General features: G+C 47.5%; 1 protein-coding gene across 1 annotated transcript in view; it reads left to right on the forward strand.

Annotated features, from left to right (window-relative positions):
- Nucleotides 1–14,851, forward strand: part of LOC124595397 (H(+)/Cl(-) exchange transporter 7) — a 186,752-nt gene that overhangs the window by 62,418 nt on the left and 109,483 nt on the right. The window contains exons 5-6 of the mRNA XM_047134124.1: nt 8,705–8,848; nt 9,924–10,101. Of these exons, the coding sequence (XP_046990080.1) occupies nt 8,705–8,848; nt 9,924–10,101 (322 nt within the window). The remainder of the gene's footprint in view (nt 1–8,704; nt 8,849–9,923; nt 10,102–14,851) is intronic.

Genomic DNA, 14,851 nt, shown 5'->3' on the forward strand with positions numbered 1-14,851 from the left:
TTGTTAACTGGAGACTTCAATGCCCACCATCCCCTTTGGGGCTCTCCAGCATCCTGCCCGAGAGGCTCCCTGTTACCAGACCTTTTCAACCACCTCAATCTTGTCTGCCTCAATACTGGCGCCCCTACTTTTCTTTCGGTCAGAACTCACATCTATTCCCATTTAGACCTCTCTATATGTACTACCCAACTTGCACCCTGGTTTGAGTGGTTCGCACTTTCTGATACATATTCGAGCGACCACTTCCCTTGCGTTATCCATCTCCTGCATCACACCCCCTCTCCGTGCTCAACTAGTTGGAACATCTCCAAAGCAGACTGGGGGCTCTTCTCTTCCAGGGCGACCTTTCAGGATCAAACCTTCGCAAGCTGCGATAGTCAGGTCGCACACCTCACGGAAGTGATTCTCACTGCTGCTGAATATTCCATCCCTCACACTACTTCTTCTCCTCGTCGCGTACCGGTCCCCTGGTGGACCGCAGCATGTAGAGACGCTTTACGTGCTCGTTGACGTGCTTTACCCGCTTTTAAACGCCACCCTGCGATGGCGAATTGTATCAATTATAAACGATTACGTGCTCAGTGTCTTCGTGTTATTAAAGAAAGCAAGAAAGCCAGCTGGGCTGCTTCAAAGCACCTTCAACAGTTTTACTCCTTCTTCTGTTGTCTGGGGTAGCCTGCGCCGGCTATCTGGCACTAAGGTCCACTCACCAGTTTCTGGCTTGATGGTCGCGAATGACGTCCTTGTGGCCCCTGAGGATGTCTCCAATGCCTTCGGCCGCTTTTTTGCAGAGGTTTCGAGCTCCGCTCATTACCACCCTGCCTTCCTCCCCCGCAAACAGGCAGAGGAGGCAAGGCCACCTACCTTCTGCTCCTCGAATGGTGAAAGTTATAACTCGAAAATGCACTTGCCCGGTCACGGTCCTCCGCTCCAGGGCCTGATTCTATTCATATTCAGATGCTGAAGAACCTTTCTCCTGCGGGTAAAGGTTTTCTTCTTCGTACTTATAATCGCATCTGGATTGAGGGTCTTGTTCCCATATGCTGGCACGAGTCTATTATTGTCCCGATTCCTAAGCCGGGGAAGGACAAGCACTTGCCTTCCAGTTATCGATCAGTCTCCCTTACCAGCTGTGTCTGTAAGGTGATGGAGCGAATGGTTAACTCTTGTTTGGTTTGGCTGCTCGAATCTCGACGCCTACTTACCAATGTACAATGTGGATTTCGTAGGCGCCGCTTTGCTGTTGAGCATCTGGTTACCTTGTCGACCTCCATTATGAATAACTTGTTGCGGAAGCGCCCGACCGCAGCTGTATTCTTTGATTTGGAGAAGGCTTAAGACACCTGTTGGAGGGCGGGCATTCTCCGCACCATTCATACATGGGGCCTTCGCGGTTGCCTCCCTCTTTTTATTCGTGCCTTTTTAATGGATCGACAGTTCAGGGTACGTGTGGATTCTGTCTTGTCAGACGCCTTTTGCCAGGAGAATGGGGTGCCACAGGGCTCAGTTTTGAGCGTCGCTCTCTTCGCCATAGTGATCAATCCAATAATGGATTGCCTCCCAGCTGATGTATCAGGCTCCCTTTTCGTGGACGATTTTACCACCTATTGCAGCGTGCAGCGTACTTGTTTCCTGGAGCGCTGTCTTCAGCGTTGTCTTGACCGTCTTTACTCCTGGAGTGTCGCCAATGGCTTCCGTTTTTCTGCCGAGAAGACGGTCTGTGTTAACTTCTGGCACTACAAAGAGTTTCTCCCACCGTCCTTACGACTCAGTCCCATTGCTCTCCCATTCGTGGAGACAACAAAATTTTTAGGTCATACATTTGACAGGAAACTTAGCTGGTCTCCACATGTGTCATATTTGGCTGCCCGTTGTACCCGTTCCCTAAATGTCCTCCGTGTTCTCAGCGGTATGTCGTGGAGAGCGGATCGAACCGTCCTACTTCGCCTATATCAGTCGATCGTCAGCTCAAAGCTGGATTATGGGAGCTTCGTATACTGCTCTGCATGGCCGTCCATCTTACGCCGCCTCAACTCTATACAACATCGGGGTTTACGTCTTGTGATTGGAGCGTTCTATACTAGTCCCGTGGAGAGTCTTCATGCTGAAGCCGATGAATTGCCACTAACTTACCGGCGCGATATACTGCTTTGTCGGTATGCCTGTCGGCTATTGTCAATGCCCGAACACCCGTCTTATCGTTCCTTTTTTGACGACTCTCTCTACCGTCAATACGGGTTGTATGTGTCTGCCCTGCTACCCCCTGGAGTTCGCTTTCGTCACCTCCTTCAGCACCTTAATTTTTCACTCCCTACAAGCTTTCGAGTGGGCAAGAGCCAAACGCCACCTTGGCTTCAGGCTCAGGTTCGCGTTCACCTTGACCTCCCATAGGAGGTTACCCCAGCTTCAGTATACCGCTCCTGTTTTGTCGAACTTCGTTCGAAGTCCATTAATGTGATCTTCATTTATACAGATGGCTCTAAGACCAATGACGGTGTCGGGTGTTCTTTTATTGTCGGGGCACACAGTTTCAAATACCGGTTCCATGGCCATAGTTCGGTCTTCACAGCTGAGCTATTTGCCCTCTAACAGGCTGTTCTTTACATCTGCTGCCACCGACATTCTGCTTATGTCATCTGCTCCGATTCCCTGAGTGCTATCCAGAGCCTCAGTGATCTGTATCCGGTTCACCCTTTCGTGCACGGGATCCAACGCTCTCTTCAGCAGCTGGCGGACGACTTGGTTCTCCGGTTACCTTTATGTGGGTTCCTGGCCATGTTGGTATCCCTGGGAACGAAGCTGCAGATGCCGCGGCCAAGGCTGCGGTCCTCCAGCCTCGGACAGCTTCTTGTTGTGTCCCTTCATCACATTGGAGCAGGGTCATTTGTCAGCACATTTTATCGCTGTGGCATGCCGATTGGGCTACACTTACGGACAACAAGCTTTGGGCCTTGAAACCTCTTCCCACAGCTTGGACGACCTCTTCATGCCCTTCTCGGAGGGAGGAGGTCGTTTTGGCCCGGTTACGAATTGGACACTTCCAGTTCAGCCATCGCCATCTGCTGATGGCTGCGCCGGTGCCGTTCTGCCCATGTGGGCAATTGCTGACAGTACGCCACATTTTAACGTCCTGTCCGAATTTTAATACACTGCGCGTTGATCTTCGCCTGCCATGTACTCTGGATGCCATTTTAGCGGATGACCCAGGAGCAGCTGCTCGTGTTCCTCACTTTATCCACTTGACAAACCTGTCTAAGGACATTTAATTATGCTGTTTTTTAATCCTAAGCCTGTTAATGTCTTTTATAGTGTTGTCCCTTTTAGCTGCTGTTTTAATCTTGTGCCTCGCAGTGCATTCTTAACTTAGTCTGGGTGCTAATGACCACTGTAGTTGTGCGCCCTAAAACCACAAAAAAAAAGCAACGTGTTACATGTCGAGATTTTGGGGAGAGCACCATTACCCTTGCTTGCTAGACTGTAGGATTCTACAGAAAGAACAGAAGATAATGGAATAAGACCATGGTCCGACTGACCTATGCTGAGGCTAAGCGAAAATACGAGAGGCTCCGTCCTGTGTGTATGACATCAACCTACGCCGCTGCTACGACAACGGTTCTACCATCTCCTGTTTCACAGTTGGCTCTCAGAGCCGTCAGACTTCACCTGTTCCCTTGATTTTGGGGGGCACTTCCCTCCCTGTTGCTCCTGCACCACCTACTTCGGGAGCAATACCACCCCCTCTTCCCCCCAAACCATCGGGGACATGAGTCCCCACTTCTCAGCCGGAGAAGCGTAAGTGTTCTTTGGCTCCTCTTGCCAGGAAGTGGTCCCTTGGGTCACTCCCTTCCCAGGTTCCGACCAGTGGAAAAGTAGATACCCGCCAGTAGCGGAAGCAACCACAGGTAGCCGGTCGTAGGGCTTCACGGTCCTCCTCAGTCTCTGAGACTGACCCACTGAAACCCTCCCAGCCAGAAATACCAAAGGAACAGCGAGACAAACCAAAAAAGAAGGCGGCACCCAAGAATCCAGACCTTGCGGTGGCACCCGTACAACCACTTCCTACAAGCTCTGCATCTGAGGATGTGATGGAGATTTTGGCATCCGCTGAGGACCTAGATCTCGCCGGACCCTCAGACACAATGGGTGTCGATCGCACAGGTACTGAATCAGTGGCAGCAGGTGACCCTGAGGCATAAACCCTTGAGCGCTTCATGCCTACCTAGCCTAACAATGACGTCATCCTCCAGTGGAATTGTGGTGTTTTTTTCCACTACCTGGCTGAGCTATGGCAGTTGTTAGGCCGTATACCTGCTTTCTGCATTGCTCTCCAGAAAACCTGGTTCCTGGCAATGCGAACCCTTGTCCTCCGCAGCTATAGGGGATATTACAAGAACTGTAGTGAATATAATAGGGAGTCAGGTGGAGTTTGTGTCTATGTCCTGAACTCAGTGTGTAGTGAACCTGTATCCCTTCAAACTCCTCTTGAAGTTCTGGCTGTCAGTATAAGGACGATGCAGGAAATAACTGTCTGCAACCTATATCTTCCTCCAGATGGTGTGGTACCCCTGAACATCTTGGCTGCCCTGCTTGATCAACTCCCTAAACTTTTCCTATTTCTGGGAGATTTTAACGCCCATAACCCCTTGTGGGGTAGTCCCATGCTTACTTCCCGAGGCAGAGGAGTCAAAAATTTACTGTCCCAACTCGACCTCTGCCTCTTAAATACTAGGGCCGTAAAACATTTCAATATGGCCCATGGTAGTTACTCAGTCCTTGATTTATCAATCTCCAGCCCAGGACTCATACCACATATATCCACAGGGGAGCACATGACAACCTGTGTGATAGTGACTGCTTACCCATCTTCCCGTTACTCCCCCGGCATCATGCCCATGGACGTCTACCCAGATGGGCTTGAGACAGGCAGATGGGGAAGCCTTCACCTCTGCCGTCACTGTAGAATCTTCCCCACATGGTGCCATTGATGTTGTAGCTGACCAGGTCACCACAATGGTCGTTTCTGTAGTGGAAAACGCAATCCCTCATTCTCAAGGGTGCCCCCAGCGAAAGACAGTCCCATGGTGATCGACAGTAGTCGCTGAGGCCATTAAAGAGCGTCAGAGAGCTCTAGAGTGACATAAATGGCACCCTTACCTACAGCAGCTCATAGTCATTAAACGGCTCCGTGCCTGGGTTTGCAAGCTTATACAAAGACAAAAGCAGGAGTGCTGGAAGAGAAATGTCTCAACCATTGGGTGCTATGCGTCACCTTCCCAAGTCTGGACCAAGATCAAATGTCTTTTAGGGTACAAGACCCCAAGGGTGTCCCTGGTGTTCACACCAATTGCGTGTTGTCTACCGACGCAAATGCAATTGCTGAGCACTTTGCTGTGCACTTTGCCCGTACCTCTGAGTCAGAGAATTATCTCCAAGCCTTTCACGTCCCCAAACGGCAGATGGAAGGGAGGATTCTCTCGTTAACTACACGCCACAGTGAACCCTATAATGCCACATTTACAGAGTGGAAGTTCCTCAGCGCCCTTGTATTTTGCCCCGACACAGCTCCTGGGCCATATCGGATCCACAGTCAGATAATTAAACCTCTCTTGACTGACTACAAGCGACATCTCCTCATCGCCTTCAACCGGATGTGGTGCGATGTCATCGTCTTTCCATCCCAGTGGCCTGAGAGCACCGTCATTCCGGTGCTCAAACCTGGTAACAACCCGCTTGACTTGGATAGCTATCAGCCCATTAGCCTCACCAACATTGTTTGTAAGCTTCTGAAACATATGGTGTGTCGGCGGTTGAGTTGGGTCCTGGAGTCAGGTAGCCTCCACTGATAATCTGGAATCCCTCGAGTCTGCCATCTGAACAGCCTTTTTGAGGTACCAACACCTGGTTGCCGTCTTTTTTGACTTACATAAAGCATGCAACACAACCTGGTGACATCATATCCTTGTTACACTGTACGAGCGGGGTCTCTGGGGACCGCTCCCAAATTTTATCCAAAACTTCCTGTCGCTTCATACTTTCCGTCTCCAAGTTGGTGCCTCCCATAGTCCTCCCACCCCCCCCCCCCCCACCCCCTCTCCTCCAAATAAGCAGGAGAATGGCATCCTGCAGGGCTCTGTATTGAGTGTCTATTTCTTTTTAGTGGCCATTAACGGTCTAGCAGCAGCTGTAGGGGCTTCAGTCTCACCATCTCTGTATGCAGACGATTTCTGCATTTCGTACTGGTGCTCCAGTACAGGTGTTGGTGAGCGGCACCTATAGGGAGCCATCCACAAGGTGCAGTCATGGGTTCTAGCCCATGGTTTACAGTTTTCAACCACAAAGTCGTATGTCGTGCACTTCTGTCAGCGTCATACCGTTCATCCGGACCCAGAACTTTACCTTCCTGACGATCCACTCACTGTAGTGGAGATATATCGATTCCTAGGACTCCATTGACTTTGCTTCCTCGTCTTCGTCAGCTTAATTGGAAGTGCTGGCAGCACCTCAATGCCCTCTGTTGCCTGAGCAACACCAATTGGGGTGTAGATCGCTCTACGCTTCTGCAGCTCTACAGAGCCCTGGTCCAATCCCGAATTGACTATGGGAGTGTGGTTTATTGTTTGGCAGTGCCCTCAGCATTGCGTTTACTCGACTTTGTGCACCACTGCAGGGTTCGACTAGAGACAGGAGGTTTTAGGACAAGTCCGGTGACCAGTGTACTGATGGAGGCTGGTGTCTCTCCACTGCAGATCAGACGTGCGCAACTGCTCGCCAGTTACGCAGCACACATTCATAGTTCCTCTGAGCATCTGAGTTACAGTCTCCGTTTCCCTGCCCGCAGAAGTCCATCTCCAGGATTGACGGCCCATGTCGGGGCTAACGACTGCAGTTCCTTCCCTCCGAACTGGAGTCCTTCCCTTTACCACCTCTACTTGCAGTCCGTTCATGTACGCCTTCATGGTGTACACCTCGGCTACAGCTTCGTCTCGACCTTTTGCATGGCCCTAAGGACTCTGTTAACCCCGCCGCTCTCCGCTGTCACTTCCTCTAGATTGTTGTCATGTTCCGGGTCTCTGACGTGGTTTACACAGACGGCTTGATGGCTTATGGTCACATAGGCTTTGCGTATGTTCATGGAGGACATACTGAACAGCACTCCTTACCAGATGGCCGCAGTGTTTTCACTGCAAAGCTGGCGGCCATATCTCATGCTCTTGAGCACATCCACTCGTGCTCTAGCATGTCATTCCTCCTGTGTACTGACTCATTGAGTAGTCTACAAGCTACCGACCAGTGCTACCCTCGCCATCCTCTGGTAGCGTCCATCCAGAAGTGCATCTATGCCCTGGAACAGTCTCGTCATTCAGTGGCGTTTGTGTGGACCCCAGGACACGTTGGAGTCCCAGGCTACAAACTTGCCGACAGGCTGTCCAAATAGGAGACGCGGAAACCGCTTCTGGAGATAGGCATGTCTGAAGCTGACCTGCTTCTTACGCCGCAGGGTTTTCTGGCTTTGGGAGACGAAATGTCGTAACAGTATGCACAACAAACTGTGTGTCATTAAGGAGACTATGAATGCGTGGAAGTCTTCCATGTGGTTCTCTTGCAGGGAATCAGTTGTCCTCTGCCGGCTCCGCATTGGCCATACATGGCTAACGCATGGTTACCTACTCTTTCGTGAGGACCAACCTGTGTGTCGCTGTGGCTCCCAAATGACAGTTGTTCACCTCTTGCTGGACTGCCCACTTTTAGCTCCTCTTCGTCGGACTTTTAATTTTCCCAGTTTCCTACCTTTGGTGTTGGGCTTCGATGCCTCAGCAGCATCTGTAGTTTTGCGTTTAATCGTGAGAGTGGGTTTTATACTTCTATATAGGTTTTAGTGAATGTACTTTGTCCCTCTGTGTCCTCCACCGTAGTGCTTTTAGGGTCTTTCTAGCATCTCTCTGTTGTTTTCTAGTCCTCTTGTTCCTTTTAGTGTTCGTTACCTTTCCTTTGTTTTGTGGTTTTTCCTCTCTTTCCGTTTTGTGTTATATGTCTCCTCCGTTTTTTTTTTTTTTTTCCTTTTCTTTTTTTTTTTTTTTTTTTTTTTTTTTTTTTTTTTTTTTTTTTTTTTCCCTCACACTTGTGACATTTTTTAAAATTAGGAACAAGGGAATGATGACCTCGTAGTTTGGTCCCTTCCACCCTCTTTTAAACCAACCAATCAATCCACGTTTGCATGAACATTGAGCATTGGGACTGTATGCGTTGTGAAACACCAAATAAGAGTCCGTGAACATTTCTCTTAAAAATCTCTAGAATTCTGATTTCAGCAATACGTATTGAAAATTAACATTTGTCATTTTAATGTCTATGATGTACAACTACGAGAACATTCCACTTGCTTTAGAAATTTCTTCTTAAATGTATAAAACTGACAATGTATCAAGTTTTATACAAGTGAGCCAAGTTGATATTTCCCTAAATAGAAACTACTAGATATCCATATATTCTATTAGATTTCATGTTCTTTATTTTGTACTGTCAAAACTTACATTAATATGGATTATTGGGTAGGAAAAGTAGTTCTAATTAAATTAATATGCAAAAAATAATAATTATGCATGCAATGATATGTGTGCAAGAGATGAATTCTAATGTGAAATGACTTGCAAGGAAATTGCTTTTCATTGTCATATGTACTGAAATATAAACTTATGCTTTGCAGCCCACAGCTGCAGGGAGTGGGATACCCCAAGTGAAATGTTATTTAAATGGCATAAAGATTCCTCGAGTGGTACGCATAAAGACACTACTAGTAAAGGTGATAGGTGTAGTGTGCTCTGTTGTTGGAGGCTTGGCTGCTGGTAAGGTATGTATGGCTCTCATGGTATTTTGAATTAGAATGGGACTAGTGCATGTGGTGTTCCTTACAGCTAAAAATGAAGTTATAACCTAGTGGATTACAAAATATACTTGGGTGAGCGAGGTAGAAATACAACAGAAATTTCTGTATTCCACACACACCTCACTCCCCCCCCCACACACACACCGCACTCCCCCCCACACACACACACACCTCACTCCACCCCCACACACACACACCTCACTCCCCCCCCCCCCGCCACACACACACCTCACTCCCCCCCCCCCCCCACACACCTCACTCCCCCCCCCCCACACACACCTCACTCCCCCCCCACACACACACCTCACTCCCCCCCCCCCCACACACACACACCTCACTCCCCCCCACACACACACACCTCACTCCCCCACCCCCCCACACACACCTCACTCCCCCCCACACACACACACCTCACTCCCCCACCCCCCCACACACACCTCACTCCCCCCCCCCCCCCCCACACACACCTCACTCCCCCCCCCCCCCCCCACACACACACCTCACCCCCCCCCCCCACACACACACACACCTCACTCCCCCCCACACACACACACCTCAATCCCCCCCTCCACACCCACCTCACCCCCCCACCTCACCCCCCCCCCCCCCCCCCACACACACACACACACACCTCCCCCCCCACACACACACACTCCTCACTCACCCTCCCCCCCCCACACACACACTCCTCACTCACCCTCCCCCCCCCCACACACACACACACTCCTCACTCACCCTCCCCCCCCCCCCCCCCCCCCCACACACACACACACACACTCGTAACTACCCCCACCCCACTCCCTTCATCCTCCCAACTCCCCCTCCCCCCCCCCCACCACCACCACCACCACACTCCCTTCAATCCTCCCAACTTCCCCCACCCCCACCTACTCTCCCAAGGTGCTCTCACCCATCTTTTTGCAAGCGTCAGTACTTTCACACTGTATCCTTATAATAAAATACTCAGTCAATCCTTGTACATTTTCTATCTGTGAAGAAGTCAGTTGTTTTCATTTGTCTAATTTTACACATTAATTAGGAAGGTCCCATGATACACTCGGGAGCTGTTGTGGCTGCAGGCATTTCACAAGGAAAGAGCACAACATTGCGTCAAGACTTCAACATATTACAGTACTTCAGGGAGGACCATGAGAAACGAGACTTTGTCTGTGGAGGTGCAGCAGCAGGTGTTGCTGCAGCCTTTGGTGCACCTGTTGGTAAGTTTACACCTCTGATAATCTTTCACACTTTATTAGGTTGATGCTTTTTCCCCTTCTCATTTGGCCTCCTTGTAAGAGTCTCTTTCTGTGATCGAAAATAACTAAAAGTCCTATGGGGAGCAGAATGTCACCAGCTTTATGATGAAAAGATCGCCTGCTTTCATTTGTGCAGACAGTGCCCCCTATGGCAGTCCATCTCGTTGAAGACTACCATTGTATGCTACTTCAATTTGGTTTTGTTGTTACTTTCAATATAGTTTCCAACTTCTTGATTCATTAATTTTTGATATGTAACAAGCTGTAAATAATGTGTTGCTGTGATGAAGTTTTTTGTGACTTAAATTTAAATCATTCTACTTTCACGTAGTCATCTCGTGTGACTGAGTGTCCTGCAAAACGTTAGTGGTACGTTATGAGTATAATTATTTGAGTCTTCATCAGGTATGTGTAATACAGACATGAACAGTAAAAAGTTCACAACTTTTCAACAATTCTTGTTTATTGCATTCTATTGTCTTCTGTGTCCTGTGTTTTGTCCCTTCTGATGCTTCTTAAAAAAATTTCTTGTTGTCTAATGACAATTTTCTTCTTCTACTTTTTGTTGGATTTTCTCTCATCTATTTGTTATTTTTCTTTACACTACATATGTATGTTAGTTTCATGTAATAGATCACTTCAAGGAGAACCTTCAGGGATGTGGAACGAGTCAAGGTATACACGAACATAACAGACATCACAGAGACATAATTTACATGCTGTATTAACTATAAATTATTATTGTCCTGCTTAATGCTATCTACCCTTGTTCTTATTGTTATCGTTGTTGTAGTTTTGTTGTTGTTGTGGTCATGGTCATCTTCAGTCCCAAGACTGGTTTGTTGCAGCTCACCATGCCAGTGTATTCTGTAAGTTTTCATCTCTGAATAAATACTGCTTGGTGTTTACATCTCTTGGTGTCCCTCTATAAGTTCTACCACCCTACACTTCCCTCCAATGCCAAATTGACAATTTCTTGTTGCTTCAGGATGTTTCCTATCAACTGAGACCTCTTTCAGTGGGCTGTGCCATAATTTTTTTTCTTTAAGTAGACTCATTGTCTTTCCTCATTAGTTCTTTGATCTACCCATCAAGTCTACAGTATTCTTCTGTAGCAATATGTTTCAAAAGCTTCACTTCTCTTCTTGTCTGAACTGTTTGGTGCCCATTTCACAACATAAAAGGCTGCATTCCAGACAATAATACCTTCAGAAAAGACTTATTAATGTTCAAATTTGTATTTGAAGTTATTTCTTTTCAGAAATGGTTTTCTTGCTTTTGTCATTTGCATGTTCCTCCCCCAATAAGTGTGTGGTGTGCACTGGTGCCCGAGTTATTGCAGTCTTTCTTCTTTTCCAGGTTGCTTTATCTTCCACTTCCTTTTTCCTCCCAGTCATTATTCCTCTCCCATTACCCCTACCTTTCCCTCTCTTGGTGTTCTTATTTATGTAGGCCCAGGTATCCTACTGACTTAAATTTGTCTTGCTGTTTTGGTTTCTTTGCTTTTGCTCCTCATTTTTCGCTTTTCTTTTTTGGGGCCCCTTAGGGATTTGACCTCCATATCTAAATTTGACATCTGTAGTGTAAGCCAGATGCGGAAGAACTCCCTCCCTAGCATCTTTGGTGAGGGTTCTTCCCCCCCCCCCCCCTCCACCATTTTGTTGCATGGTGGAACTCTTGTGCACCCATTTGGCTGTGCCCCCTGACACTACAGGGATCTCACTGCTGGTACTTTCGCTGTGAACGCCTTGAAAGCCTAAGAGTGGTTGCCCTGCAGGGATGGGTGATACCCTTGATGTGAACCTCTGATTGGAGTGGATGGTACCAGGGTGGATGATTGGCACATGGAACATGTTATATTCTCTGGCTGCTCTTCCGTGGCCGTGTCTCTTCCTAGGAATAGTTCTGTCTCAGTTCCTGATTCTGCCTTCTCAGGCTTTCTCTCCTTGGCTTCCCTCTGGGAGGAGGGCCAAGCCTGCCAGTGTAGGTGAACCCTTTCCATGGTTCCTGGTCTGTTTCAGGAGTGACGGGGAGACTTCGGTGGCCACCAGACTCCCTTTCTTTTGTGGATCACAATGAGTACAAGTTTGGTGAAACAGAGTCCTTAATCAAGATGAGATCTGGTCCCCTCCGTATAAAGTCAACTTTTGCCAGCAAGTCGGCCTTCCTCCATGCCTGCAAACATTTTGGAGGCATCCCAGTGAATATCACTCCTCATGAATCTCTCAATATGACACAGGGTGTAATTTTCCACCTCCTCCAGTCCAGGGATGAACTTAGGGCCAATCTGGAATGATGAAGCCTTCATTTCGTCCAGCATGTCCTGAGATGCTCTAAAGCCAATCATGTAGACACTAAACTGCTCTGGTCTACATTCTTCCCACTCACTGGAATGTCCAGTGTATACAAAGGAAAAAAGAATCCAGGAAATAAATATCCTTGACTGTCTCAGCTACTTTGAGGCCCAGAAGAAGTTTGACAGACTTCACCCTGTGAATCTCTAATCTATCCTTGCCTCAGTTACATCTTCACCTCCTTCCCCCCTCCCCCCCCACCTTATTCCCTCTCCTGGCCCTCTTCCCTGCCCCTCCCCCCCCCCCCCCCTCCCCCCATGGAATCTCCCGCACTTTCTCCTCAAGGAATTGCTGTTGCTCCTCTTCCTCTTCAGCCAGAGAAGAAATCCTCCTCTCTGGCTACTGCTGGGATGGAGCTCCCTCTCAGAACACGTTTCCACGACATTCTCAAGATAGGAAGTCTGCTACGTCGGGTCGGATGATGGCTCCACACTCCGAGGACCCCAAGGCCACTTGCTCTCTGTCCAATCTGAACATCGCTACCGTTTGTTCCCTTTCTGATAACACATCCTCTCTCCTTCCAAGGAAGAAGAAGCAGCAGCATAAGTCCAAGGACGAGGCTTCCCAGCCATCCTGGAGGGGCTTCACCCCTTCCTTCTCACTTTGAATCAGCTCCAGTTTTTATGGATGTCAATTCGTCCTCATCAGTTACGACCACTGTCCCAGTGACATGACCTGCTGTTGGTTTCTTTATGTCTAACCTGGAATCTCGCCACATGATAATCCAGTGGAATTGCAAAGGATATTACCATCACCTACCAGTGATAGAACAACTTACTTCCTCTTATTCTGCAGTCTGTCTTCCTCTTCGAGAAACACACTCTCTAATGCTTTAGATGACAAGAATCGATGTGGGGCTGATTTGCCAACTGCACACCTCTCTCACATCAGTTGACTTACTTGGTAAGCACTGCCAAGCTTCTTCTCTGGATAGTCGGCCACGTCGATCTCCTAAAACTTCTTCTCCGAAGAATACTGCTGGTTAACGGAATTTATCAAAGTCAGTCTCTCTCTCTCTCTCTCTCTCTCTCTCTCTCTCTCTCTCTCCCTCCCTCCCTCCCCCCCCCCCCCCCTCCCAGAAATAAGTGGATACTTGCAGAACACTTTTAGTTTAGTCTTGGTATGTTTCAACTTCCACAAAGAACAAATTCACGTTTCTCACATAAATATTCGGAAGTAAGTTGACCGATTTGTCTCACATTAGACTCGATTAAATACATTTACAATAGCGTTGGTCTAACAACCATATAATTTATGAAAATGTCTTGCGTCTAGCAAGTCCAACACATGAATTACTTGAAAGTCTAACCTCATTTCTTCCTTTGTCCTTAAAAATCATCACAGTCACTAAAAGCACAGAATAATGCATAAACACTCCTTGTTCTTCTCTACACATACACTGAAACTGTATGGATTGTACAACAGGTACTTGGTGTCCACCATTCGGCCGCTGCGTCTGAAATTCGCTCGTGACTGTTTTTAGACCTACACACACAAACATGCAATGCGCAGTAGGTCGGATTCATCTCTCTCACACTTATATTTAAAATATTGTGTGTTCGAGATGGAGGAAGGCCAAGTGGTTCTAGAATTCTTGAAGCACTACATATCCCCCCCCCCCCCCCCAGATTGGACACGCAATATTTTATGTACATCTATATCACATATAACAATAATTCATATTTCAGCAGTATACCTTGTTCTTTTCATAACCGGGAATATTCTTTTTCTTATTATTTAGCTCTTATTTTTTTCATTTTACTTTAATTATAAAATGTGAATATTTCAATCAATGTTGGAGTTTGTTTTCGTATGTCTAGGAATTGTGAGGAATAAACCTTTAGTTTCCATTGTAAGCTCCAGGTGTTCATGACACTTGAGTACTTTATTCTTTATTCTAATTCCTTGTACTATTTTTCCCTTAGTACGTACTAGTATCATTATTTATAGTAATTTGTAGTCCGGAGGAACTCTGGGCAACTGAATTTTTCGACACTTGTAAACTCGCATAAAACATAATAAAGCTAGTGGTGTATAGAATTCAAACTTACCAGAATAATTCCTATTAAATGTGTGACTTCTGTCAGGATACTATCCTTTCCCCTAGGATCAGTGCCTATACCTTACATGTGTGTGGACCCTATGAGTTCACTTCCTCCTTCTGTTCTGGTAGGTACGCACCTTTATAAAACATTCCTATTCATGAGGCCACAGGTCGTCCTCTCTCTATGTAGGTACACCTGCCCTATATCCTTAGCAAATTCCGGGTACGCCCCCCTTATCCTCTGAGTAGGCCTCACTGTTCATTGCCCTAGTATACATCTTTAGGTACACTATAATTAAATATTTCCTGGTAA

Source organism: Schistocerca americana, chromosome 2, assembly GCF_021461395.2.
Source record: "Schistocerca americana isolate TAMUIC-IGC-003095 chromosome 2, iqSchAmer2.1, whole genome shotgun sequence".
In the NCBI taxonomy this organism is placed as follows: Eukaryota; Metazoa; Arthropoda; class Insecta; order Orthoptera; family Acrididae; genus Schistocerca; species Schistocerca americana.